Source organism: Cavia porcellus, unplaced genomic scaffold, assembly GCF_034190915.1.
Source record: "Cavia porcellus strain 051 isolate PalLab524CR breed Dunkin Hartley unplaced genomic scaffold, mCavPor4.1 scaffold_18, whole genome shotgun sequence".
Lineage (NCBI taxonomy): Eukaryota > Metazoa > Chordata > Mammalia > Rodentia > Caviidae > Cavia > Cavia porcellus.
The window spans coordinates 39,069,682-39,096,826 of NW_026947501.1; the positions used below are offsets into that span (position 1 = coordinate 39,069,682).

Below are 27,145 nucleotides of genomic sequence, written 5' to 3' on the forward strand. Positions count from 1 at the left end.
AAGTTTTTCCTTTCATAATCCCACATAGCAAAACTGTCCTCCAGTTTGGATAATCTATCATTAGTTTCTTTCAAGCAGATTTGCCAACTTTCCATAGAGTTTTTGATTTCCTGATAATCTCTTTGAATCTGCTTCATGTATTCCATATTCTTTATATTCTTATAATATATATTATTTATATTCTTCATCAATGGTTCTCTCCTTTGTTTGGGTTCCTCCCTTCTTCCATCTGTGTCTGCTTGAGGGGTGCTTAGCATCTCTTTTATTAATCTTCTTACATCTTGCTTTACTTGGCTAACTAAATATTTCACTTTTGAACTCATCTATGAGGTCCTGAAGATATCTCTTTATGTCCACTGGTGCATGTTTGCTATTCTCATTCTCCTTTGTATTTACCTGTCCTGGGTCAATGTTCTCAGGGTTGGGACCTGGAGACTTTTTGTTGTTGCTTCCTCTTCCCATCTTTTTTATTTCTTCCAGGAGGCCCCAGTTTCTTTCTTTGTTGGTTACAATTCTTCTGAAGCATACTGGCTAGGTGACCCTTCCCACTGCAGTGTGCTAGTGAGTTGCAAACAGGGGCAGCATATGCTGGCCCCTCCCCTTTGGATCAGTCAAGCTGCTGTGGCCTGCACTGTATTACTATGCACCACCTCCCCTCTGGATCAGTCAAACTTCTGAGGCTTCACAGTGTTAGTGTGGTTAGTGTGCACCACCACTGTAGGGACTTGATTTCGGATAACCTATTGAGTCTCAGCCAGGTCACATGACCCAGGCCTAGCTCACTCTACCAATCCCGTTTGGGAAGGGAACAACTGACTGAAGCCACTGCTGCCCCTTGTACTTGCCAGACCTTCCCATCCCAGAATGTCCACCAGAGCCCACCTTTCTGTGGAATGGCTCCACTCCCATCACTCACCACAGGTCGATGCAGGCTCCCCACCAGCTCAGCTCTCTGTTCAGCTGGCCGACCCCCGATCTCAGTGTGACTGCGCCACCAGTGAGTGAGTCGAAGCGGCAGGACCTCGGACAGCTTGGCAAGTTGCCTGCTGCGTTGGGAGCACTGAACTTTTAGCTGTTCCAATAATAGCACCGGGACTGTATGTTTGATTGGTTCTTTTCACCTTAGTTTCTTCTTGGGACTGTTATACTAAGATGCTAGGTTTAAGAGTGTCCAACCTAATAGTCAAAAGACTAAAATTATAGACACTTATGTGCACTCATTGACCAAGATTTAACAGCCCTTAGTGACTCTGTCTCCAAATTAGACGATTCTTTAAGTTCACTGACTGAGATGGTTTTACAAAACCGGCGGGGTCTAGATCTCCTGTTCCTAAAAAAAGGAGGCCTTTGTCTGGCATTAGGAAAAAATTGTTGTTTATATGCCAATCATTCTGGGGTTATCAGACAAAATATGGCCAGCCTTAAAAGGCGGCTACAAGAATGAAAACAAGCCAGACAAGCTAAACAGATTTGGTTTGAGCGATGGTTTTCTCTATCTCCCTGGTTGACAACGTTAATCATAACAGCCCCCAGACCTCTGTTAATCTTACTTACTTGTTTAACAATTGGACCTAACATTATAGACAGATTAGTAAATTATGTCAAAGACCAGGTTCAAACAATAAAACTCATGGTTTTAAGGACACAAGTTTATGAACAAATACCACTGCTTGAAAATTCCATGAGCCAATGATTTGGATCACTGACAAAAAATCAGTGGGGAATGTTATACTAAGATGCTAAAAATTAAAATAATTGATTAAAAGATAATTAACAAAAATAGTTACTTAAAAAGATAGTTATTAGTAATATTGTCATTCTGTACTGAGCTCATTACCCTAGTAACCAAGCACCAACCACATAGTTATAAATTAACTGACCACGTCGTTCTGCTGGTCTGTAATGTGTCATCCCCCCGCCACCTTAGTAACCTGTGTGCTATGTCAACTTTTGTTCTCCCTGTAAGAGACAAATGATGCTGTGTCAACCATTGTTCCCTTCATGAGAGACAAATGTTCCTGGAATTGGCAGACCAAGGGCTATGAATTGGCTAACCACCCACTGTGAAATGCCTCCTACCTCAAGCAAAGGGGAACAAAGGCCCACCTTATTTCTGTTTCTCATCACTATGTACTTAATGATCAGTGAGCTAATCATAAATGAACTATAAAAATCAGTCAAAATTCTAACTCAGTTACACAGCTTTGCAAATTCCATCTGCACTGTGTCACTGGGCCAGCTAAAATAAAAGTGCTTCTTTTAAAAAAGACATCTTGCCCCATTTGTCATCTTGGGGTCTTGCCCCATTTTTCATCATGGGGCCCTGTTTTTTGAGTAGAGTACAACAGGGACGAGAGAATTCATCTCTCTCTGTTTGGGGCTCCCCATGCTGTATTATGTTGAATTCTAATTTGACTATCTCAGGGAGCCTCTGTAGCCAGCTGTTATGTATCCGCCATCTTTGCTCTGCCAAATGATAACTTTCCTAAGCTGCTAATTATAATACTTGTTTTCAACTATGTGTTTAAACTTTTTAATTCTATTTTGTTGTACTAGTGGCTGAACTCAAGGTCTTTGCACTGAGCTACATCCTCAGCTCATTTTGTTTTGTTTTGTTTTGTTTTGAGACAGGGTCTTGCTAAATCTCTAAATTGCCCAGGTTGGGGTTGAACCTGTGACCTCCTTCCTCCCACAATGCTGGGATTACAAGCATGCATCACCACACCTACTGTTTTAAAAGACTGAATTGTATTCTGGTCCCTCTCAAATATTATCAAATCTTTGTCATTTGAAGAAATAACCGAAGGGTTTACAGAAAAGAAAAAAAGGAAGAAAGAGAAATGGTATTTTTCTGACAGTGTTGGACTGGGACTGTAACTCAATGGTAGAGTGCTTGTCTAGAATGTGAGAGGCCCTGAGTTCCATCCCAAGCAGAGGACAGACAGACAGACAGAGAATATCATTACTAATGTAACATTTTCCTGCCTTTTGTAATATGGTGCTTGTCACGTTTATTTTAAATTCAAATTTTGTAGTAATTGGCCAAATTTTGATCCACAGAAAAAGTAGGCAGAAAGAATCTGAGTGGCTTTCTCTGGAGGAGGCTTTGGCTGTGGTCATTTGCTCCCCTTTGCTTCCGGCCTGGCCAGAGGGCCAAAGATAAACCCTGGTGAGACTTCATGGGGAGATACTCACCCCAAACTATGTATCACTTATCATTCAACAAATACCTGTTAAGTCCTTGCTGCCTTCCAGGCATGGTGCCGGGCTCAGGAACAAAACAATGGAAAATCTATGCCCTCCTTCATTTGTCCAGTGGGTGGGTGGGAAGGGGTTGGGAAAGGGGAGGACCATAAATGTAACAAAAAGAAAATCATATACTATTTGAGAAAGTGACAAGTGCCAAGGTGAAAACAAAACAGAGAGCTGGGAAGTAGTGTGTGGAGCTCAGCTTCCTGTGGGGAGAGCAGAGAGGAGCTTGAGGGGGTGGTCCCTTTATGCCCAGGTTAAAGGCCTGTGAAGCAGAGGCTCTGTGGCCATAGGGACAGGATGGTGGCAGTAAGGACAGAGGCCCCAGGCAGGAGCAGACCAGGCCAGCTTGCAGAGCAATCCTGTTACTGTATTTGGGATGCTGGAGGCTCCTTCTGGAGATGGTTTCTAGGTTCTTTCTGTCTTAAACAAAGAAGTGATCAAGGCACATGCAAAAGGAAGTGAGGTTTTTACAATATTGAAGGCATGAAAATAAACAAACAAACAACAAAGATATGAGGCCAGGGATGGTGGTGCATGCCTGTAATCCTAGTACCCAGGAGGGTGAGTCAGGAGGATCCCTGGAAGTTCAAGACCAGCCTGGGCTACAAAGTGAGCTAAAGGCCAGCCTGAACTGCATAGTGAGACCCTGTCTTAAAAAGACAAGACAAGACAAGACAAGACAAAACAAGACAGTCGCTCCTCAGGGTGAGTGTGGCTCAGTTAAAAGGATGACAGGAAGTGCACACCTCAGGGTGGGAGCAACCCACTGTGAAAGAGACCACAGTGGCCAGGGAATTTTATTATATTGTGGATGATGGATGTTTCTCAGGTACATGAGTTACAAACATCTCTTACCTTTTGTAGGCTGTCCTCTCACTTTCTTAGTAGAAGTCCTATGGTGCACAAAGTTTGAATTTCAATAAAGTTTAGTACATATATTCTCTCTTTTGTTGCATGTGTCTTTGGTGTCATATTGTTGATTGCTTATCTTGGACCACAAAGATTTAAGACCATGTTTTCTTTAAGAGTTTTAAAGTTTTGGTTCTTCCCTTTAAGTTACTGAGTTAATTTTTTCATATGGTGTGAGGTAGGGGTCCCAATTCACTCAGTTGGATGTGTTTGTCCTACTGTCCAGTTGACATTTGTTGGAAGATTTTTCTTTTCTACCCTGGTGTGGTCTTGACATCCTTGTCAAAAGTCAATTAACTGTATGTTTGCGAATATATTTCCAGACTCTCAGTTCTATTCCATTGATCTCTTCATTTACTCTTATGCCAGTACTATGTCCTCTAGACTGCTCTACACTAGGCTTTAAAGTCAGTAAGTCTAAGTGCTCCAACTTTATTCTGTTTCAAATTATTTTGGCTATTCTGATTCCCTTACATTTCCATATGCATTTTAGGATAGACTTGTCCATTTCTGCAAAAAGGACAGTTGTAATAATGCTAGTCTGTTTTTAAAGACGCAATACAATTTGGGGCTATTTATTTAGAACCCTTGTTATACAGTCAAAAACTCATGAAATGATCTGAGAATGTTTCAGGGCATTTGAACTTGAGTGTTAATTCCATCTCCTCAAACCACCCTCACACATTTTGAGTAGGATAATAGATCGTCACCGTAGAAATTTAAATGTATGTTCTGACTCATAAGAGCATCTTTGCTCCCCTCTGCCCAGTCCTCCTTGTCCAGCTTGAGCACCAGAAAAAGCCTGAGCCCTGGCCTCTGTCTTACAGAAAGCCAGGGGGCTTCAGAGGTCTGTCTTCTTCTCCAGACCTCCAGGCTCCTCAGACTCTTTTACCCTCAGCCGGTCTGGGCCCTGACCCCCACATCCCAGTGCGTGGAGATAGGTGACTCTTCCCTCTGCACAGCCCTGTGTGTCACTGGAGGAACCAGCACTGAGAGGACCCTGGGCCGTCTCTGGTGTTGGAGCCACACACAGGTAATCTCTAATGGATAACATCAAAGGGCAGGGGAAGAGTTTTAATCTCATGAAAACTGAATGTCGATCCAGCATAGATGTGTCCCTGAACTCTATTCCCATCTCCCTGGTTCCTGATGGCTCTCACAGTTCTGTCTTTCTCCTGGCTACACAGGAGGCACTGCTGTCCTTGCCTGGTATGGAGGCATCATCCACGGGATAAGAGCTCTGTAACAACACTGCTGAATCTTACAGAATTGTTGAGGTGGGCCTCATATTCCCTGGCTTCTGAGTGATAAGTCATGAAAGGGATGGAAACCCATTGGGAGTCCCTGCCTGAGCCCTACGCCTCTGAGGGGATGGTGCCCCTGGCATGCATGTGAGCCCCATAAGTCCTGACCCTGGCTTGTGCTGGAAAGGACAACCCAGCAGCTGAGCACCAAAGCCTCCCTGGGAATCCGACATCTACCAGGCGGACTCAGGCAGTGGTAATAGGAGGTATGTCAGGTAGATATTCATGCAGGCTCAAGTCGGGGACAGTACACAATGGGAGTAAAGAGGGATCACAGGTTAGGAAGAGACCACCAGCAGGAGGGAGAAAGAGGGACTCAGGATGCCCTCCGTTCCCCTGAGGCGTAGCAGAGACAGCCACAGGCCCAGGCCCCGATCAGGGACAAGTCCTGTCCCAACTCTGCCACTCGAGGGGGACAGAGGGACATGCATGTGAATCCTGTGACATCTGAGTGTATTTGGAGCCCTTTTTTCTCCTTCTTCAAATTATTGCTTTATTGGCGTTAAATCTTCTCTAAATTTCTTATAGAATTCAGCCATGAATCCATCAGAACCTGGGCTCTTCTTTGTTGGTAAGTTTTTAATCACATTTTCGACTTCAGTAGCTGATATTGGGTTATTCAAAATTGTTTATCTTAATTGAGCTTTGGTAGTTCACGTTTCTAGAAATCTGTGCATTTCCTCGGCATTTTCCACCCTATGTGAGTAGAGATTTTCAAAGTAGGTGTTCATGACTTTTTGAATTTCCATGGGATCTGTAACTTCCCTCTTCTCAGTCCTTATTGCGTGGATTTGAGTTTTTCTTTTTCTTGATAAGGTTGCCTAGAGATTTATCTATTTCGTTTATTCTCTCAAAACATCAGTTCTTTGATGCGTTAATTATCTGTATTGCTTTTTTAGTTTCAATTGCATTAATTTCTGCTCTAATCTTTACAATTTCCTCTCTTCTATGAGCTTGGGGTTTGACTTGCTCTTCCTTTTCTAGAAGCTTGAGATGTAGCATTAGGTTGTTTATTTGTGCTCATTCCGTTTTCTTGATGTGACTATTTATTGCTACATATTTCCCTCTTAAGACTGCTTTCATTGCATCCCATAGGTTACGATATGTTGTATTGGCATTTTCATTGTGTTATAGGTATTGTTTTATTTCTTCTTTAATTTCATCTGTAACCCACTAGTTGTTCAAAAGGTTGTTATTTAATTTCCATGTATTTATGCAGGTTTTGCAGTTTCTTTTGTCATTGATTGCCAATTTTAGTGCACTGTGGTCAGATATTATGCATGGGTAATTTTGCTCCCTTTGCATTTACTTAAGAATGTTTTATGAGTTGATATATGGTTTATTTTGGAGAATGTCCCATGTGCAGCTGAGAAGAATGTATATTCTGTTGTGGCTGGGTGGAACATTCTGTAAACTTCCACCAAATCCCTTAGCTCACAGGTATGACTCAGTTCTGTTATTTCATTGCTGACTTCTTGTCTAGTTGATCTCCTCTTTGTGACAGTGGTTTGTTAAGGTTTCCTATTACAATTGTGTTCTTGTGTATTTGGTTTTTCATGTCCATTAGTATCTGTCTTATATAGTTGGGTACTCCTGTATTTGGTACATATATATTTATGATTGTTAGCTCTTCCTCTTGTAGTTTTCCACTTACAAGTATGTAGTGGCCTTCTTTTTCTCTTTTAGGCATTTTAGGTTTGAAGTTCACTTTGTCTGCAAACAGAATAGCTACCCCTGCTTTTTTCTGGGTTCCTGTTGCATGGAATACTGTTTTCCATCCCTTTACTTTTAATCTATGAGTTTCTTTTTGAGTCAGATGTGTTTCTTGTACATAGAATATTGTAGGTTCCTGTTTCTTGATCCATTCTGTCAACCTGTGAATTGAGCCCATTTACATTTATGGATATCACCGATATATGCTGGCTTAACTTTGCCATGTTGTGTTCCTGTTGCTGGTTTTCTGCTTTTCTCCCTTGTTTAATTTCTTGTCTAGCCTGGTGGTTTCTTTCTATTGTTGTTCTGGAGATTGTAGTCATTCTTATCTCTATCTAGCAAGCCTTTCAGTGCTCTTTCTAAGCTTGGTTTGGTGGACATGAATTTCCTCAGTTGTTCTTTGTCATGGAATATCTTCTTTCTCTATTAAATTTGAATGAAAGTTTTTGCTGAGTACATCAGTCTGGGTTGAAAATTGTTTTGTTTTAGGGCTTGAAATACCTCACTCCAAGCTCATCTTAACCTGAAGGTTTGTGCTGAAAAGTCTGCTGTGATTCTAATGGGCTTGCCTTGATAGGTGAGTTGTGTCTTTTCTCTAACATGTTTTAGTATTCTGTTTTTATGCTGTATGTCTGGAATCTTAATTATTATATACCTGGGTGTAGATTCATGTTGGTTTTGACTGTTTGGCATTCTATATGCCTCATTTATTTGTGTATCATATTTGTATATCAGATATATCAGCTGGGATCTCATATTACTAAAAAGGTTTTGCACTTCAACAAAAATCACCAACAAAGTGAAAAAAATCCACAGAACGGTAAAGAAGTTTAGCCAACAATCCCTCAGACAAAGGACTTATATCCAGAACATAAAAAGAATTGAAAAACATCAAGTCCCTCAAATTCAAAGACCCTCTCCAAAAATCGGCATTGGAGATAAACACACAGTTCTCAAATGAAGATACACAAATGACAGATAAATACATGAAGAAACATTCACCATCACTGGTCATTCAAGAAATGCAAATTAAAACAACAGTGAGATTTCATCTCACCATGGAAAGAATGACTCCTATCAAGAAATCAACACAACAAATGTTGGCGAGGATGCAGGAAAAAGAAACACTGTTCCACTGTTGGTGGGAGTGCAGACTGGTGCAACCACTGTGGAAATCAGTATGGAGATTTCTCAGAAAACTAGGATTGGAAGTTCCATGTAATCCAACTATTCCCCTGCTGGGTATTATCCCAGAGAAACTGAAAAGGTCATGTCACAGTGATATATGTGTACCCGTATCATAACAGCACAATATGTGATAGCTAAATTTTGGAAACAACCAAAATGCTCATCAACTTCAGAATGTATGAAAAAATGTGGTATTTTTATACAATGGTGTACTACTCAGCTATAAAAAGGATGACATTGAGACCTTTATAGGTAAATAGAGGCAATATTCTCATTAGTGATATATATATTGAGAATATTCTCATTACTGAAATAAACAACTAACATTAGTAAATATATTGTCTCTCTAGTGTAAAAAGCAATAAAAACTGACAGAGTAATGGGATCCAAAAAGTATAATAGGTATGAGAAAAGTGAAAGGGAAGAAATATATCTAATGAAAGGGAAGGAGTTATACCTAAAGGATATAACTGTATGTATAGTGTGTAAAATAGATGACCATATTACTAAATTTTGTTAGATCACTGAACAGAAGGATTTTCACTGTCACTGTTTGAGGTTCTAGCCACTTTGTATGCTTTGATTTTGACTTTAACCACTATTTTTAAGATGACAATATGTAATGTATCAACTAGCGATTTTCTGATGTTAATTTTCTGAATTTTGGATTATTCTTTTTTCTATTTGTTTTCTTTTCTTTCTTTAAAAAATTTTTGCTTTATTTCTTAAAAATGAAATTCAGGGTAGCTTTCAAACAAGAATAGATCTCTACTTCATATGCTTAATAAAACGGTTTTTTGTTGTGGGTGTCCCCCCACCCCGCACATTAAGTCAAGGTGACCCATCAGGTGGACTTCAGCCCGTAGTAAAAATGCTGCAGGATTCAGGGTGTTTGTTACAGAGCTCTTACCCAGTGGTTTGAGAAGAGCTTGTCCGGCTTCCTCATTTTGCCAGCGAGAGATGTGCAGAGAAGGAAAAGGCCTTTCGTTCTCGCATCCCGCTGTTCTCTCACCTGAAAACTGAGCTCTTTGGGGTCCTCCCGCTGGGAGGCGCAGACTCAGAGCCCGAAGGCGCAGGGAGCGCCCCCTCCGGCGAGGCAGGCGCGGCGTGCCGGCTCGTCTCCTCCCCGCGCTCCCCACGCCCCTTCCTCCCGCGGGGCGCAGCGGGTGCGCAGCCGCCGGCCGTCACCGGAAGCCCGGCCGCGTCCTCCGCGCTGGGACCCGGCCGCCCGCGCCCGCCACCGGCACCTGGTAACCGCGCGGCCCCGCGCCCTGCGCCCTGCGCCCAGCTGTCGCCGCGGGCTTTGAGGGCGCCGTTCCCGGCCCGGGCAGCCCCGCTCAGCGCGGCAGTGCCCCGCGCGCTGGCTGTAAACTCAGGCGGTGGGAGGGTTCCCGTGCTTAGCGCCTTCTGTCTGGTTCTGTCTGGTTCGGGAGATCTTGAAGAACCCCCAAACTGGAAGATGCTCTGTGTTCCACGCCGGGAGCGGTGCCCTAGGCCCTTAGAGCCGCCTGAGTGTTTAGATCGTCCTGCCTGGGCCTCCACCCTGGGATGCGGTCAGATCCGTCCCAGCCCTGCCCCATGCCTTCCTGAAATGCCCTTCTCCCCAAACCCAGCCTTGGGGCAGATCCTTCTACCTTTATTATTTATCCTGGTTATGGCAAGAGTTTTTCTGCCCTGTCTGTATTCTAAAATAAGGTGCAGATGAATCCCGAGGAAACATGATTGCAGTAATATACTCCACAGGTCACTTAGTGTGGTCCCCTATAAAATCTGATACCTCGAGACCCATATAACAGTCCAGCTAAGGCCCGCGGTGTCCCCACCCCCACCCCCACCGCAGTGACCACAGCAGCTGACTGTGTTTCCTGCCTTCTCTGGGGCACTGAACCCCAGCATCTGTGTCTGTACTTTGCCCAGTTGGCTGGGGCTGCTGCCTCTTGTGGCTTGAGCCGACCAGGTTCATGTGCCTGTGGTCATCTGGCTGCCCCTGCACCTAGGCGTGTCCAGCCTGTCAGCCTCCTGCCTCTGCTCCTGGGCACTGGGTCCTCAGCCCCCTTAAAGTAGGGAACCAACATGGAGGTGACCCCGGTGTCCTGGGTCCATGGAACCCACGTCACCCAGATTCCAAAGATATTTTCTTTCGCTGTGTTTCTAGCCTACCTGTCCCAGCCCGTATCCCAGCACCATTGCCTCTGGCTGGTGGTTGCACATTCTCTTTCCGCTGGTCCTATAAAATCCAGGTTTCCTTGTTGCCGCCCTAGGGTCTGTTAGCCTTGGTGCTGATCCTGGTTGAAGAATTAGTCCTGTCTGTGCTGGTGCACCGCTAGCCCCTGGCTCCTGACCCTGCCTCTGTCCTGTGACACTCCATCAGCATCTCTCACCCGCTGTGCCAGGCTTTCAGAGTTACCTTGCTTTTGTTTCTCTGACATGGACCCCTAAACAGGGTGACCTTAAATCCCTGTTGCCCAGGGATAGTCCTGGCTTATACCCACTGTCCCAGTGTAATGGGATACACTCCTTTTCATGTTTCAAAAGCCTCACTATTTGCAAGGTGGAGTCCACCTCTGTCTCTAAATTAGATGTGCTTGCAGTTGAAGCAAGGGGGCACCCATGTAGGTGTCCCTGTGCCCAGGGGTACCAGGGGCACAGAGTAGGGATTGACCAGAATTCTTTAAGGTCAGTGCCAGCACATCCACTTCATCCACTTCTTAAAAGCAAAGCGCTTTGCCCCTGGGGGACAAGATGCGTTCCTCTCCAGGCCTGGCAGAGAAAAGTCTCCATGGTACCAAGAACTAGGTCTAGTCCAATCCCCCTCCCCCCAGTTACTGTGGTGGGTTCACTACAGATTCACCAAGTTCAGTGCTGCAATCTCCCTCATGCCCCCTCCACACCCCAAAACAAAGCAAGAGCACTCTGTGTCTATGACAGGCAGGGCCTGTTAGTCATGGCTAGAGAGCTCTAAGGGAACCACGGCAGGGCTACTAACTGGAGCTCTAAGGTTAGGGTACTGGCTGTCAGACAGAATTAGCCAATTTATCCTAGTGTGCCTAGGACTGACGATTTCCAGGGACATGGCTTTCAGGGTTTTTGTTTTTATTTTATTTTATTGGACTCACTGTGTAGCCTAGGCTGGCTGTCACTAACAGTGGTTCTCTTGCCTCAGCCTCCTCAGTGCTAGGATTACAGATGTGCACCACCACACCCAGTGGGACTTTCAGTTTTAAAACCAGGAAAGTCAGACAATCTGGGATGAATTATCACCCTATGGTCAACCCTGGCTGCATGTAAGGCTCATTCCAGGGTTCTTATTAAAGAAAGTCTGATTTAATTGATCCAGGTAGGGTCCTGAGCATGTGAAAAAAGGAATTGAACTTAGGGCCTTGCACTTACTGGGCAGGCACTTATGCCACTGAATATACCTGGTGTGAAGTATTTTTTAAAATTTATTTATTTATTTATTTTGGGACTAAGGATTGAACCCAAGTCCTTTGCACTGAGCCATATCCCCAGCGCGTTCTTTTATTTTTTTTATTTTAAGACAAGGTTTCCCTAAGTTGTCCAAGTTGGGCTTTGAGTTTCTTTCCTCCTGCCTCAGCCTCCCAGAGTGCTGAGATTACAGGCCAGCACTACTACACCCAGCGCGTGAATTGTTATAAAGCTTCCAAATTGATTCCAGCAAGCTGCCAAGGTTGAGATCCATTAAGTTAAAAGCCATACCCCTAAATAAACTCCGGATGTGGGCACAAGGCCGGGTGTGTCCACCTCCTCATCATGGCAGTTACCTACTGTTGCTGTTTCCCCATTCCAAGAGTTTCTTCTCAAGGGTGAGGATTGGGCTTCTCTTTTCCCAGCATGCTCTAGTGCCACGTCTCCAAGGTTGTGGGTTGTAGCATTGCCTCCTTCCGGGTGGTGAGGTCCTGATTTGCACAGGGCCAGGTAAAGCTGACATGAGACTTCCCCATCCGTGGGAGGTGGCTCAGAGGCCAGCTGAAGGGCTGTGACTGCTTCAGCTTCACCCTCTGGGGTCCTGGGAGTGTGGACACCTGGCACCTCTGGGCTGTTCTCTCTGCAGGTCTCCAGAACCATGTGGTACATCAGTACACGGGGCACAGCTCCCAGAGTCGACTTTGAGGAGGCCCTGTGCTCTGGCTATGCACCTGATGGCGGCCTCTACATGCCCGAGGAGCTGCCCCAGCTGGACAGGGAAACCCTGCAGCACTGGAGCTCACTGTCCTACCCCAGCCTGGTGAAGGAGCTCTGCAGCCTCTTCATCGGGCCTGAGCTCATTCCGAGACAGGACTTAAATGGTGAGCGCCTGTTGCCAGCTCTCTACCCCCTGCAAGTTGTAAATTCCTCACCCAACAGCGAAAGGCTCTAGCCACACCTCATAAACTCTGACTTTTCCCCTTTACTCTAGATTCTCAGAGGGAGAGAGAGAGAGAGAGAGAGAGAGAGAGAGAGAGAGAGAGAGATTTTCCCAAATTTTTTATCAGGGAGATGAACATCAAACTGATTTGTAGAGAATTTGTTTCTTTTAGTTTATTATTTTAATAATCATGCTGTGCATGGGGGTGTACTCCTGTAGTTCCAGCACTTGGGAGGCAGAGGCAGAAGAATTTCTGAGTTTAAGACCAGCTGGGCTACTGTCTTAGTTACTTTTTACTCGTTGCTGAGACAAAATACTCGAAGCCCAAGTTGAGAAAGGAAAGATTTATTTCTTACAGTTTTTGGAGGTTTCAGTCCACACTCAGTTGGCTCCAAGGCAGGCGGGCATGGCTGGGCCGCAGTTCATGGCGGCTGCAAACAGCAAGCAGGAACCAACAAAGAGCAAGACACACCTTCTTCCTGCCATTACATCACATCCTGGCTCCACCCCTATGTGAGTGGAGCACTGACACCATCAATCCAAGCACTAGACAATGAACCATCACAAATGCACAATGCAAACTCCTGAGGCCTGGGGGCCACAGACATAAACCATGACAGCTACATTTGAGACCTTGCCTCAAAATAAAATAAAATGTTAAAATAAAACAGCTTTAAGATTAGGGATTTTAAATCATCCTGAGTGGCTTGAATGTTGGGCTGTTTTCTTTGTGCATGTGAAGCACCAGGACCCAGGTGTCTGTTTTACCTCCTTGAATGGTGATTCTGAAGGGACTTAGAGTCTTGTCTTAAACTGCAGTGTGTCTATTGATGCCCCTGGGGTCTCAGTTAAGGTCAGATTCTGATTCAGGAGGGCTGGGGTAGCCCTGAGGACCCTGAATGTCTATCAAGTGCCCAGAGAGCACCAGCACTGCTGGTCGGTAGACCACATTTTGATAGCACAAACAAAGCCCATGATGCAACAGTTGGCGTTTGGGGTTGGGGAAGGCAAAGCACCACTCAAAATGTAGTCTATTGGCAGCCAAGACACTGCTTGGACACTTGTTAGGTGTCTCAGGCTCTTTTAGCCCTTCTAACATGGACTCTGCATTTTAACCCAGCCCCACGCCTTTGCTCTGCTGGTGAGAAGTGAAGCCGTGTTCTACAGAGCTGTGCTGTAGGTACTGCTGTTTAGCTACCATGCCTGGTTCTGGCACAGTGATGTGAGATTTAGTAATGCAAAAGAACCAATGAACAAAATCTGTCTTTAAGAAGGAAAATTAGGAGGATAAGACATTCATTTGCTTGTTTAACTACTTACATGACTCTTATTGGACTGCATGCTCATAAAAAACCTCAGACAATGAAGAAATGTTTACAGTAAAAAATGGAAGTCTTCTTGTATCTGTTCTGGTCTCAGGGGGAAGCCCTTGGAGCAATCTATGACTAGTTTAATATCTGTCATTTCCGACTTTTTTTTCTAGGTTTATGTAATCATGTGCATAAATGCTATCATTTACAATAAAATTATCTGGTCTTTGGTGTGACAGCAGGAGATGAAACTGCCACATTTGGAGCATTCATCCACCGTCCACCCCTCCTACCCTCACAGGTCTGATCGATCGAGCCTTCTGCAGATTTCGCTCCAGAGATGTGGTCCATCTGCGTAGGCTGAAGAGTGGGCTGAACGTGTTGGAACTGTGGTATGGGGTCACATATGCCTTTAAGGACTTGTCCCTGTCCTGCGCGGCTCAGTTCCTGCAGTACTTCCTGGAGAAGAGGAGCAAACATGTCACCATAGTCGTGGGTGCGTATTTCGGTTCAAGCTTAAAGCCTTAGAGCCCTAGCTTTAGGTTCCGCCTGAGTCAGAGGTGCAACAGGGGTGGCTACAGCAATATTCTTAGCCTCTTCTTTGTCATCCTGAAAAAAGCTATGGCTGCTTCTCAGAACAAAATTTCTATATACCCGGACTTCTTAAGATCACCCACAGCAGCAGTGTTCTGAATATTATCCATGGGTCAATGGCCTGGGCTAAGTACTAAGTTCCTTATCTCCCACAATGCTTCACGGACCATTTCTTTCCCTTCTTCCCTCGTTCTAAAGCAGATGGTTCCTCTTTCATCCCATCTAGGAACTTCTGGGGACACAGGAAGTGCTGCCATTGAGAGTGTCCAGGGTGCAAAGAATGTGGACATCATTGTTCTGCTGCCCAAAGGTTACTGCTCGAGGATTCAGGAGCTGCAGATGACAACGGTGCTAAAGGACAATGTCCATGTGTTTGGAGGTGGGTGGAGGAGGCAGGGCTCCAGGGGCAGCGTGGTGCTGCCTCCACGGGGTCTGCTTTGGGACAAAACAGTTCAGTTGACAAGCTGGCTGTCCTCTCCTTTCTCCTTTCCCTCTCCCTCCCTCTCTCCCTCCCTCCCTCTCTCCCTCTCTCCCTCTCTCCCTCTCTTCCTTCCTTCCTTCCTTCCTTCCTTCCTTCCTTCCTTCCTTCCTTCTTCCTTCCTTCTTTCCTCAGCTATATTTTGAGGTCGGTCCGTATGGCTTGGCTTAGCTCTCAGTGGGGTCCTGGCCATGCAGCCCCCTAAACTATTGGAGGTGACAGATGTACAAACCAGCAGTAGCAGTGCAACATAGGCGGTGCAGGTTTGAAGCCACCTCACGTGGGTTCCACTCACTGCGGTTGTGAATGAACCATGCAGCTGCAGGGCTGCAACCTGAGCCAAGCTACTGGGGTTTTGTTCCAGGCACTGAAGTTTAGAGGACACACACTCAGTAAATAATTAAGAGAATGCGTCTCTACATCTGGGCCATTCTCGCCCTCCCTTACAGTCTAGAAATGACTAAACCATGCATGTGCTTGATCTAAGTATTTAAAGTAGGAAGCTGCTCAGTCATTGGTGATAGGTAATTATCATGCAAATGAAGTCCTCACCCACATCATGAGAACTGATGCTTTTTGTGCTTGGAGAAAGGAAAAAATCATCTCTTTTCACATCACATCTATTCTGAATGGATTTAGCCTGCATAGAGACTGAGAATAGAAAAGGACAGGATGAGTGTGGGTGGAGCATTTTGCCTCTAAAACCTAACTAGACCTCCAGGAGCCCTGGCTTTGGGACAGGAGTATGAAAAGTGGGGGTCTCAGTTGAGGTTTTGCACAGTGGGCCTCTCCACATGGCCTCTCTTGTCTGGTTATTCATCTGGTGCATCAGCAAAGGTGATGGCAGAAAATATTCCCTCTACAGCTGGCCTGGCCTGCCTGTGTAATCCCATAAAGGATGTTTTCATGTAATAGCAACTTTATCAAGGAGCAAAAGCATCATGAAAACAAACCTGACTCCTGGGAGTTGCATTAGTTTCATGTCCGTGTTTTTAAAAGCAACCAAAATTATCCTCTGCTTTCCTTTTTAGCACATACATTTAGCAGCCAAAGTCCATGGTTTAGCAAATGCTGGGCTGCAAAATCTTATACAGTAGTCTTGGTACCTGCAAAGATTTAGTGCATTTTCTTGCAATCATTGCAAGACTTCACTGCACAAGGTTCAAGCACCAAAACTGATACTTACGGATCCAGAACCATCTTTTCCAACATTGAATTAGAGAATAGCTTTGTGTACTTCTGTGTGGCCATGAACTCCTTTCTTGCCTTGCACACAGATATTGAAAGGTTTTTCCATAACAGGATTAATGAAACTCATTCATGACCTGTGGGTAAGAGAACAGTGCTGATTTTTAAAATCATGGCCAATATGAGGATGATGGTGAGTGGTCTGTGTGGTTGTTGTAGCTGAAGACATATTTCTTTTGTGAATGTTCTGAGCTTTAAGAAGAGAAATCACAGAGGCTGGGGATTTAGCTCAGTGGCATAAGCACCTGCCTTGCAAGTGTGCGGTTATGAGTTCGATCCCTGGTACTGAAAAAGACAAAAAAAAAAAAAAAAAAAAAAAAAAATAGAGAAGACATGAAACTAAGGACATGAATGCAATAAGGATGCCTGGTAGATAATGAGCTGACAACAAATATGTTTTTTCCCCTTGATTGAGGAGCTCAGGAAGTAGGAATGCACCACCCGGATATCCTGTGTGGACCCTGAGTTTATTATGTTATTAACTGCCTTATACGTTGAAGACTTATTAAATACAGAATCATTAGGAAGCACTAGATCACTATTGGTTGTGTTATTTAGCACGGTTTTGGCTGCAAGTAATAGAAAAATCAAACTCAGACCGACTTAAACAGGATAGTTTCTATCTTCTGTCACTGGACATCCTGAGGTGAAGAATGACTCTTACTTGGCTGATTCAGTGATCCAAAACCTTCAGGAACCGCGTCCCTTCCCATTTTCTCTCTGCCTTCCCCGATCCTAAGGCTCATTTGTCTGGTCATATGATGGTGACTTGAGGCAACCAGCTCTCTCCTCCTGTAGCTTTTTCTTAAAAGCAGTGAACACTTTTTTAGCCAGTGACATCCCCTTGAGTGTTATTGACCTGAATTCATCACATGCCCATCTTGGAGCTGACTCTTGACCCCATGGGAATGCCAGGCACTGATTGGCTTGCCCTTGGCAAAGGAATGGGATGATCACAACTGGCCCAGGACACTTGGGATTCCCGTACAGGTCTGAGGTCATTCCCCAGCTTTTCTGCTTCTATACAGTGCTACAGGAAACAACCCTTAACAACCGTAATTCATGCTGATACTTTCCCCAATGATTTTCTACCTGTTCTTTCCAAGTATGGAGAAATAGACCCAAGTATCAGATATGATCGATATTGGTGTAATTACTAGATGAGGAATACATGTCAGACTCATGGGCAGTTCACTTAAAAATTTACCCATGAATTAAGCTGATGTGCACAGAAAAGAGAGGTTCTGCCCCTGCAAGCTTACCTAACATATAGGAGCAGAGGGTAGAACAGTCGCTTGGGTGCTTGATGAAGGCAGACCACAGGGACACAGTGGCCACGTCCCTTCTACCCTGATGGAGCCATAGAGTACAGGATCAGCCTCTCTCCAACTCATGGTCAGGTAAACAGTTCCTCTTTTGCAAAAGAGTTGGCAAAGTGGGTGTGGCTTCAAAAGGGGAATCCTTACCCAGACTCCCAGAGAGTTGACCTTTTGTGTCTTGGACCATTGGAAATGGCTCCAGCCACATTTTCAGTTCTCTGATGCAAGGGCAGATACTCAGGCACACAAGTATAGGAGACCTAGTTTCTACCCCAAGGAGCTTCCTAGTGAGTCTACAGAGCCAGGCCCAGCTACAGGAAAAGAGGGCAGATCCTGGGGGTATGGCACAGCCAGGAGGGGGGACCTGACTCAGGCGAGTACTGAGCACCCAGGAGCCTGTCCTGCTCCTGAGAGCCATGGTCTCCTCTTCCCCCGACAGTGGAGGGAAACAGTGATGAGCTGGACGAGCCCATCAAGGCCATGTTCGAGGATGTGGCTTTCGTCAAGAAGCACAACCTGATGAGCCTCAATTCAATCAACTGGTCTCGGGTCCTCGTGCAAATGGCCCACCACTTCTTCGCTTACTTCCAGTGCTCACCTTCGCTGGACACGCACCCACTGTCCCCCGTGGAAGTGGTTGTGCCTTCAGGAGCTGGTGGCAACCTTGCAGGTAAGGAGACCCTGGATACGAATAAGTTTCCTGGAAATCTGCCTACAGCCCCAGTCTTTCCAGCTGCCCTTCGGCTGCCACTGGGAAGAAAAAGAAGGCCGAGTCCTAGTTCTGGGGATGACCGGAAACCATACAGAAGAACAGCCCAGAAGATTTCCTCCCTGGCTTCCTGGGTGGGTGCCTTGGGCTTCCTGCTCAATTCCATGTACTCTGACACATGTGAGCCGATGAGGTCAGGAGTCAGCCTTGGAGCCCAGCTGGCAGTGTCCTGTCCCTAAAACACGGACTTTACTCCCAGTGGCCTGCTGCAGGGACAAGTGGCTTGTTCCTACTGCTAGGCACACCCCCTGGGCAGCATGGGAGGCTCAGCGGGTCCTGGACTTAGGACTCTGGCCCTGGCTCTTTCCAGCCAATTTGGTGTGGTTTGGTCCTTGAAGTATGACTATAAAGCTGTAGAAGGAGATTGGTCACTTAGCATGTTTCTGGGACTCCTACTGGGAGGAGCAAGTAAGATTCTCTTGCCCATACGACCTTTGTAAGGGCAAAGTGTAGCAGAGCTGCCTGGCACTAAAATCACTGTCTCAGGTACCATTTTCAAGAAGTTACTGCACATAACTACTACGTTAAATGTTTTTCATGTATTAACTTATTTACTCCTCACATGGGTCTGAGAGAAGGAGATTACAGCTGTCCCACCAGGTACATGGGGGGTCGGTTCAGGGACCCAGTGGACTGCAAAACCCATAGATGCTCCAGTTCCTTATAGAAAATGACACCTGTCCTTCCGTGTGTTTAAATCATACTCATCCAACCCACAAGCCACAGGCATCTGCAGCCCTGGGCAGCTAATAATATGGTCCCCTACGATCCTGAGCTTTTAACATCCTTGTGCAGTTGTTAACTGCATTTTTCATGGCTCCATCCCATAGTGCTTTAGCAATGATGACAAAGGAATGGAGCTCAGGTGCCATGCAGGGCTGGCTCTTGTCACGTGCTGGCCATACAGTAGAACTGAAACCGCGTGTACCTGCTGTTACCTGCTTGTGTGTAACTTGTGGAACACGCAGCAACTACCTAACCTTCCCGTGTGTGTGTGTGTGTGTGTGTGTGTGTATGTGTGTGTGTGTGTGTGTGTGTAGAAAGGTGTTCACTGTTTCTAAAACAATTGCTCCTCACACTAGGAGGAGCCAAAAGGTGGGACACCATGATTCATCTCTACATCACCTCTAACAGCTAACACAGTACTTGAGTGCTATCTGAATAGTTGTTATATTGTATAATTTAGGGAATAATAGCAAGGAAAAAAAGCTTGAACAGCTTAAGTACAATTAAAAACTTTTTTCAAACCTTGTTTGATTGAATCTGCAGGTGTGAAACCTACAAATACAGAAGGCTGGCTGTAATTTTATTTCCATTTTTATTTATTCGCAGTGCTGGGTATTGAACACAGGGTCTTCTTGTGGAGTTATATCCTTGGCCTCTTTTTTTTGTTGTTGTTTTGAGACAGAGGCTTGCTTCTTCACTAAGTTGCCTCTGTTGGGGTTGAACTAGAGATCCTCCTGCCTCAGCCTCAGTGCTGAAGTTACAGGTTATTTCCCTTTTATAATGAAGGAACAGAGACCCAGAGAGACCATCTTGCTCCTGGTGACCAGAGCCAAGGTGACACACAGGAAGCACCATCCAAAGCTGCTGACTGCAGAAGATGGGGTCCTGACAAGAATCTGTCCTCTGCTCTCAAACATACTTTTGAATCTGGACTTGGCCACTTAGCAGGCTGTGGACAGGTCATGCCAGACTTCATTTCCTGTTCCTGGGTTGCACACAGTAGTGAGCATGGGTATTGGTACCAGGCAAGGGGGCTGGCATACAGAACAGAGCATGGGGAACCCCCCTGTCGTGGGCCAGTTTTATTACTGTATGGTTCCTATCGCTCACCATGTAACGTGCACAGTTAAAAGGTATTTAGTATATTCACAGATTTGTGTAACATCTCCAGCCTCCATTTTAGATCACTGATGGCATCTGAAAAAGGAACCTGGGCTTCAGAAAGTGGCTTGGCGGCAGAGTGCTTGCCTAGCATGTGTAAGGCCTTGGGTTCAATCCCTAGCACCACCAAGGCGCAAATGAAGAAACAAACTACAACCTTGTACTCACTGACAGGCACTTCCCATTTTCCCCTGAAGTTTTCGCCCCTCTCAGTCCTCAGCATCACTGATCTATTTTTTGTTTGTTTTGGTTTTGTGGGTATTGGAACTCGAACTCAGGACCTCACACTTGCCAGGCAGGTGCTGTGCCACTGAGCTGTATCCCCGACCCCTGAGCTGTTTTATCTCTGTAGCCTCTCCTGTTCTACAGGTGGAGCCACTCACTATGTGGCCTTTGTGTCTGGTTTCTTATGTGTGGCATGATGTTTTCCAATTTACCCATGTTGAAGTACGTGACATTATTTATTCTGTTGCATGGGCGTATCACATTTAATCAGCTTATTAGTAGGTGTACATTGAGTTTTTTGGCTACTTTGAATGATGTTGTATGAGCATTTGTGTGTGAGCTTTTGTATAGATCTATACACTCACTTGTTTTTGGTCTATAACCAGAATTGTCATTGCTAGGTCATATGGTAACTCATTGTTGAACTTTTGGGGAACTTTCCTCAGTTTTTAAGACTAGACACATCATTTCACATCTCCACTAGCAATGTGGAAAGTTTCCACTTTCTCCACAACTTCACCAACACCTTTTATTATCTGCCTTTTTAAATGTGGCCATCCTTGTGGTTATAAAGTGGCATCTCAACGTTTTGGGTTTGTATTCCCCAGATCACTAATAAGGTTGTGTGTCTTTTCCTGTGTTTGTTGATCACATATGTGTCTTCATTGTAGAAGTATCTATTCAGACTTTTTGACCATTTTAAAATTGAATTATTGGTGTTTTTATCAGTTAGTTGTAAGAGTTCTTTATATATTTTGGATATTAGTCCCCAATCACATACATAATTTGCAAATATTTTTCGCTTTCTATGAGTTACCACTCCACTTTTTTTGACAGTGTAGTCAGCTTTCTGTTGCTATGAATATTACCTGAGATAAATAGCTTCAAAGAGGGAAGGTTTATTTTGGCTCATGGCTTTGGAAGTTCCAGTCTGTGGACAGCCAGCTGCACTGCCGTGGGTCTCTGGCAGGCAAGGTAGAAGGGGGTGGCAGAGAAATCTGCTTACCCCATGGCACCAGGAAGGGGCCAGGGACAAGCTATGTCCTTCAAAAGCATGGGGACATCAATCCATTATTGAGTCAGTGCCCTTGGGACCCAGTCGCCCAGCTAGACTTCCCCTCTGAGCAGAGCTGCATGGGATCAAACTCTCAATACATGAGTCTTCGGGGGTCACTTCACACTTAAATCATAACAGATGGTATCCTTTGAGCCACAGAAAGCTCAAAGAGCCTAATAGTTTCTTTGTTTTGATAAAGCCCAATTTAAAAAAGAAAACGATCAGTTTGCTTTGGTTTCTAAAAACACTGTTCTTCTCCTGTCTTGGCTCCAGCTGGGTGCCTGGCTCAGAAGATGGGGCTGCCCATCCGCCTGGTGGCGGCGGTGAACCACAACGACATCATCCACAGGACAGTCCAGAGGGGAGACTTCTCTCTGTCCGCGGCTGTCAAACCAACCTTGGCGTCCGCCATGGACATTCAGGTGGGACTTTGGGGAGGTGAGCAGGGTGGCCCAGGCACCTCGGGTGGAGCCTGAGCTGAAATCAGGGTGGCTTGGGACTCGCCTTTCCACCAGGTGCCTTACAACATGGAGAGGGTCTTCTGGCTGGTCTCCGGCACCAACAGCCGGGTGACCAAGGCCCTCATGGAGCAGTTTGAAAGGACCCATAGTGTGCAACTATCCGAGGACCTGCATGGCAAGGTCAGTTGCTGTCCACACCCCACAGGAAGGGCAAGGGGGTGGCTGCACTACAGAGTGGGTTGTGGGTAAAGGAACAGGACACCTGGCATGAGCCCAGGCGTGTTTACAGTCACTTCATGGTGGGTTAATGTATTAATGAGGAGAGCCTGTAGAATGCAGCTTAGATTCAGGTGGGCGGAACCTCAAATCAGCTGCGAAGCGCTGGACCAGTTTCTGAAAATCTGTGCCTCAATTTCCTCATCTTTACAATGGGGATAAAAGCCAGGCATGGCAGTGTATACATGTAATCCCAGCACTTGAGAGGCTAAAGGTAGACAGGGATGCATTTATTTTAATGTAGCCGGGTGATGTTACTTATTTTATGTATCAAATGTAGGAGTTTGAATTTTCCACATCCCCCTAAGTGGCTATGTGAACTCCATCTATCTCCAGTGACCAGGACCTCCCTACCCTGCACCAGCTCTAACCTAGCAGGTTCCTTATACAGAGCCACAGTCTGCTCCTTCTAGCTTACATGATCTGATTTTACCTCTGATTGTACCTCTTCCTTTGGAGAGAATCCTCATTCCCACTGGTCTTCCCAGTTCCTTCCCTAATGGGGATGCTTAGGTTGCTATAGAAATTATGTTAGCGTGGGGTCTCTGTGGCCACCGAGTTCCTGCAGGGTGTGTGGTGTGCTATAAACACGCGGTACATTTTCAGAGAATGATCATTGGTGTAGCAGGAGTAGGGGTGGTGCAGAGGCAGGAATCTCCCTCTGTCTGCAGAAGCAGGAGGGTCGTTGCCCAGGCTGGGTAGGAGCTGGCAGTTTGGAGCTCTGGCCCGGAAGCTGGTGCACCAGGAATAAAGCGCTAGAGATGCTGAGTATGCCTGACCTGGAGTGCTGTGCCAGGTTGTTGAACAACAGCAGCTACTTTGTTGATTCATGAGCCATGCCCCAACTGAGGGTTTTGACCCTAAGACACCAACGAATCCTTCCTCAAGTTGAGTGAGCAGCTCAGCACTGGGACAGTGACTGCGCAGGGGTGCTTTGTCTGAACTCCGGCTGCACAGCAGCGGGGATGCTCAGTGGGGTTTTACTCTCCTCTCCCTGCTCCCCTGGCCCCGGCATCCATCTCTGCCTCTGGGACCCTTCAGCTTTCAGAGGTGGTGACTTCTGTGTCAGTGTCGGATGAAGCCATCACCCAGGCCATGGGCCGCTGCTGGGATGAGAACCAGTACTTGCTGTGTCCTCATTCGGCGGTGGCCGTGAGCTACCATTACCAGCAGATGAACAGGCAGCAGTCCAGGTACGGTGTGAGGTGTGGGGCACAGGCCTTGGGCTTCCAGGGACCATCATCTTCCTTAAGTCCCCAGGACTGGACAGATGGCTCTCCTGGGGGTGTGATGGGTGGGCTGTGTGGCCGGGTGGTCTCAGAAGTGTGGCAGATACCTCTAGGGCAGTGGGAGGGGACATGGATGAGCTGGGCCCCCAGTTGGGAGCTGGGCAGAGTCATGGTAGAGGTGAGTTCAAGGGACAGTCATCCGTCCATCTGTGTCCTCTGTGCCCAGCCCTGACCTTCTCCCCTCCCTTCCTCCTGTGCCTTCATCTTCCCGGTGTCCCTTGCTGTTCTCTCACCTGGCCTCCCGTCCCTGCCTATCCCTGACAGTGTTCCCCGGTGCTGCCTGGCCCCTGCCTCTGCGGCCAAGTTCCCGGAAGTGGTCCTGGCTGCCGGGCTGACCCCAGAGACACCGGAAGAGATCCTAGCCCTGGAGCGCAAGGAGACCCGGTGCACTCCGATGCGGAGGGGAGATGACTGGGCGATGATGCTGCGGAACACAATCGAGGACCTCAGCCGGAGCTGGAGGGCCGGATCCTTGAGTGTCTCGGAATAACCCTGGTGGAGCCTGCCTCACTTTGAGGGGAGGTGCGCCTCTGACTGCAGTGAGGAGGATGGGGGCGGTTCTCAGAGGACTGTGAGGCTGGGTCAGGGCCAGCTGCTTTTGCTGCATCTCTGGGTGCTGTGCACCCTATTCCTGGCAGTGCTGCTCCTGGTCCTTGGCGGGGACTGGGTGAGGGGTGAAGTGCACCCCACCTCTGTATATGGGCACATTTCCAGGCCTGCTACTAAGGAGTTTTGGGTACAGGATCAACCCTGCTCCCGGGGTTTAGGACCCTGAGCCTTTGGAGGTGGAGGCCGCTCACTATGCTAACACAGGCTCCCAGCTGACAGTCTCTGAGCCTTAATTTCTCTGGCTTCCAAACCAAGGCCAGTGCATTGGCCCAATTTGTCAGGCTTCCAGCCTGCTGCAGGGCTAGGAATCCCTGGGATAAACATGCTGCCCCGATGGCCTCAGAGTGGTGGGGCCGAGATGTCCTGTATCCACCTGCTGCTCTGCATTGGCCCAGGCTTGTCGGGCAGCAGAACAGGGAGGGTCCAATGCCAAGGCTGTAGAGGAGGGTCGAGCTGGGCATTGCCAGATCCAGGCCATGTGGGAAGCATGGGCAGCACTGATGTGCAAGCAGTGTAAGTTGTCCTGTTCTTCATCTATCATGTCCATACTACTTATTTATATTACTGGGTTCAGATCCTGTGGGCATCAGAGGAGTTTTAGACAAACACAGACCAGTGAATGTCAGTGTCAGCTTTAAACCATGAATCTGGGGTCCCCTCTGGGAACCAGGTAGAAAGGCAGGGTGAAGAGATGTTTTTCACCACTAGAGGATGCTGATGCCCCACCTAGTGGGCATCTGACCTCAAGAGCCCTGTCCTCACTCTGGAGAGTGAGGTACTGGTCACCCAGGGCAGAGTCTGCCTGGCATTCCCCAATGGGCATGCCAGCCCTGCATCTCCAGGATGCCCAGGGACTGGGGGAAAAGCTGGAAGGCACCAGCTGCTGGAGGATTTGGCTTCGAAACCTGACGTGCACACCAAGGTGGAACCCTAGTTGGGGAAGGGAGAGTCCCTAAGGGAATGACTGTGGCTCCTTACAAGTCACAAAGCTTGGTGATTTCACAGACACTTTGCAACCCACAGCAGCAGACAGTGATGGAGGCCCCTGGGCCATTTACTCACTAGGAACAGTGGGCCTGGTGCTTAGATGTTTTAATTTTTTTAAACCCAAAGAAAGCAGTGAATACAATTCCAGTTTGGATCATATTCATCTTTGTACCAGCTCAGTTGTACAATTCTAAATATTCTCCTAGAAGAGGCTGGCGATAGTCATAAGTGCCCCCTACTGTGGGCCCACTGATATTTTACAAAACTTAGCACATTTGATCTTGATGAAAACTTGCCAAATGGGTGCTACCATTTCCCCCATTTTACAGATCAGAAAGCCGAGGCTCCAAGAGGACAGGTAACCAGCCAGAGTGGCACCATTAGTGTACACAAAAGGGCTGAGACTTGAGACTTGAACTTTTGTGTGTGGCCAGTGCCTCCTCTGCAGCCAGGCGTTTCTGTGGGGTCACTCTGCTGCTGGTTCCCTCACCTTTCTTTGGTGTGGCCCTGTTCCTGGGTGCCCACCCTCCTTTCTTGGATGGATTTGGGAGCACAGCTGTGCTTCGCCAAGAGGCCTCCAGGGGGCAGTGCAGCCCTGTTTCCCTGCTGGCCACAGGCTCCTAATCTTTTGCTGGGCTTCTGCTGAAACCCCGTCGGTCCTCTGCTGGTCCTGGGATCTGCCCACCTCTGAGAGGCCACCACAGCACAGACAGACATAAAGTGTAGACAACAGGGCACCAGGTCTCGAGGGCAAGGACCAATGCACTCTGCACCTGCCCAGAAGGAAAGGTGGACAGGAGTGGGGGAGGGACAGGAATGAGACGTTTGAAGATGTACCCACCCCGTAAGCACACACACTTGCCATTGAGGGCTGAGCGGTGTGTGTGTGTGTGTGTGTGTCCCGATCCACAGGTAGCCATTGTAGCTCACGGTCCTCAGCACGTAACTGGTGTCCTTACAGGAAGAGGAAACCAGGACCCAGATGTCAGCGCACACAGAGTGGTATGGAAAGGTGCCACCTGCACTTTGAAGAGAAGCCTTAGCTCCTGGCACCTGGATCTCAGCTGTGCATCCTCCAGCACCGGAAGGAAATAAATTTCTGTGTGCTAAACCCACACAGGAAGTGGTTTGCCCTTGTGTCAGCCCGAGCCAGCACACACACGCACACAGACACGCACACACAGATCCAGGTATCCACAGATGCACCAGGTACCCATCTTCTGCGAGCCATCCACTTCCTGTGCTATGGTCACAAATCAGCTGTTTCATGGCTGTGCACCTCAGTTTTCCTCTTCTGCTTATTGGAACCCTTACCCGCCTTGCAGGTTTACTCTGAGGATTACCTGACATAATGTATTGCTAAGTGCTAGGTAAACTCTCAAATGCCGTACAAATGGTTCTTCCTATTAACACAATTATAGTCTGTGCGGAACAATTTAGTACTTTTAAGCTGCCTTGTGTTTTTCACTAATTGCCTTGGGAATCAGTCTTATCTTGCCTGGGTGGCTGCCTCTCCCTTGGGGGTAAAGTTCTTCTGTGGTCTCCTGAGTGCTGCTGCAGCTCTGGGCACAGGGTGGAAGGAAGTTGCCTTGGCCTGGCCAGTGTGCCCGGCAGTGGGATCTCCAGGGATGTGCGGGGCTGAGTGCCATAGATTTGCCAGTTGTGCTTCTGCTAGCCAGTCAGCAAGCCTTGTTCATTCACAGTCAGGTGCCGTGTGATGCAATAATTTCTTTTTAGGGCACTAGAGCTGGGCTGAGCCCTTTGTGAAGCTCTTTCTAGACGTGGATTCTCGAGCACTCATGAGAAGTGCATGGGCAAATGTGATTAGAGATGAGGGAATGCAGTTCAGAGTGGTCAGGTCGCTTATCCCAAGCCACAGAGCTGAATGGCGCAGGAGGGCTGTA

At 46.8% G+C, this 27,145-nt stretch overlaps 1 protein-coding gene across 2 annotated transcripts; it reads left to right on the forward strand.

Annotated features, from left to right (window-relative positions):
- The first annotated feature begins 9,484 nt into the window (after positions 1-9,484).
- Thnsl2 (threonine synthase like 2) lies at positions 9,485-26,680 on the forward strand. Of its 2 annotated transcripts, none has more exons than XM_005003305.4 (10): positions 9,485-9,616; positions 12,439-12,673; positions 14,344-14,538; positions 14,863-15,015; positions 18,121-18,351; positions 21,893-22,041; positions 22,135-22,260; positions 23,398-23,549; positions 23,910-24,167; positions 26,154-26,680. In XM_005003305.4, the coding sequence occupies exons 2-9, from the start codon at positions 12,451-12,453 to the stop codon at positions 24,133-24,135; spliced, it is 1,455 nt and encodes a 484-aa protein (XP_005003362.2). In that variant the 5' UTR covers positions 9,485-9,616; positions 12,439-12,450; the 3' UTR covers positions 24,136-24,167; positions 26,154-26,680. The 2 variants fall into 2 exon arrangements, with proteins under 2 accessions (XP_005003362.2, XP_003468987.2); XM_003468939.5 differs by having other exon boundaries at positions 26,203-26,680.
- Positions 26,681-27,145: the final 465 nt, after the last annotated feature.

Excerpts from the sequence above, each read along its gene's own strand:
- Thnsl2 (XM_005003305.4), top strand. The coding sequence starts at position 12,451 with ATGTGGTACATCAGTACACGGGGCACAGCTCCCAGAGTCGACTTTGAG. Across the intron at positions 22,261-23,397 it reads CCGAGGACCTGCATGGCAAG|CTTTCAGAGGTGGTGACTTC; the intron begins GTCAGTTGCTGT and ends GGGACCCTTCAG. Across the intron at positions 23,550-23,909 it reads ATGAACAGGCAGCAGTCCAG|TGTTCCCCGGTGCTGCCTGG; the intron begins GTACGGTGTGAG and ends TATCCCTGACAG.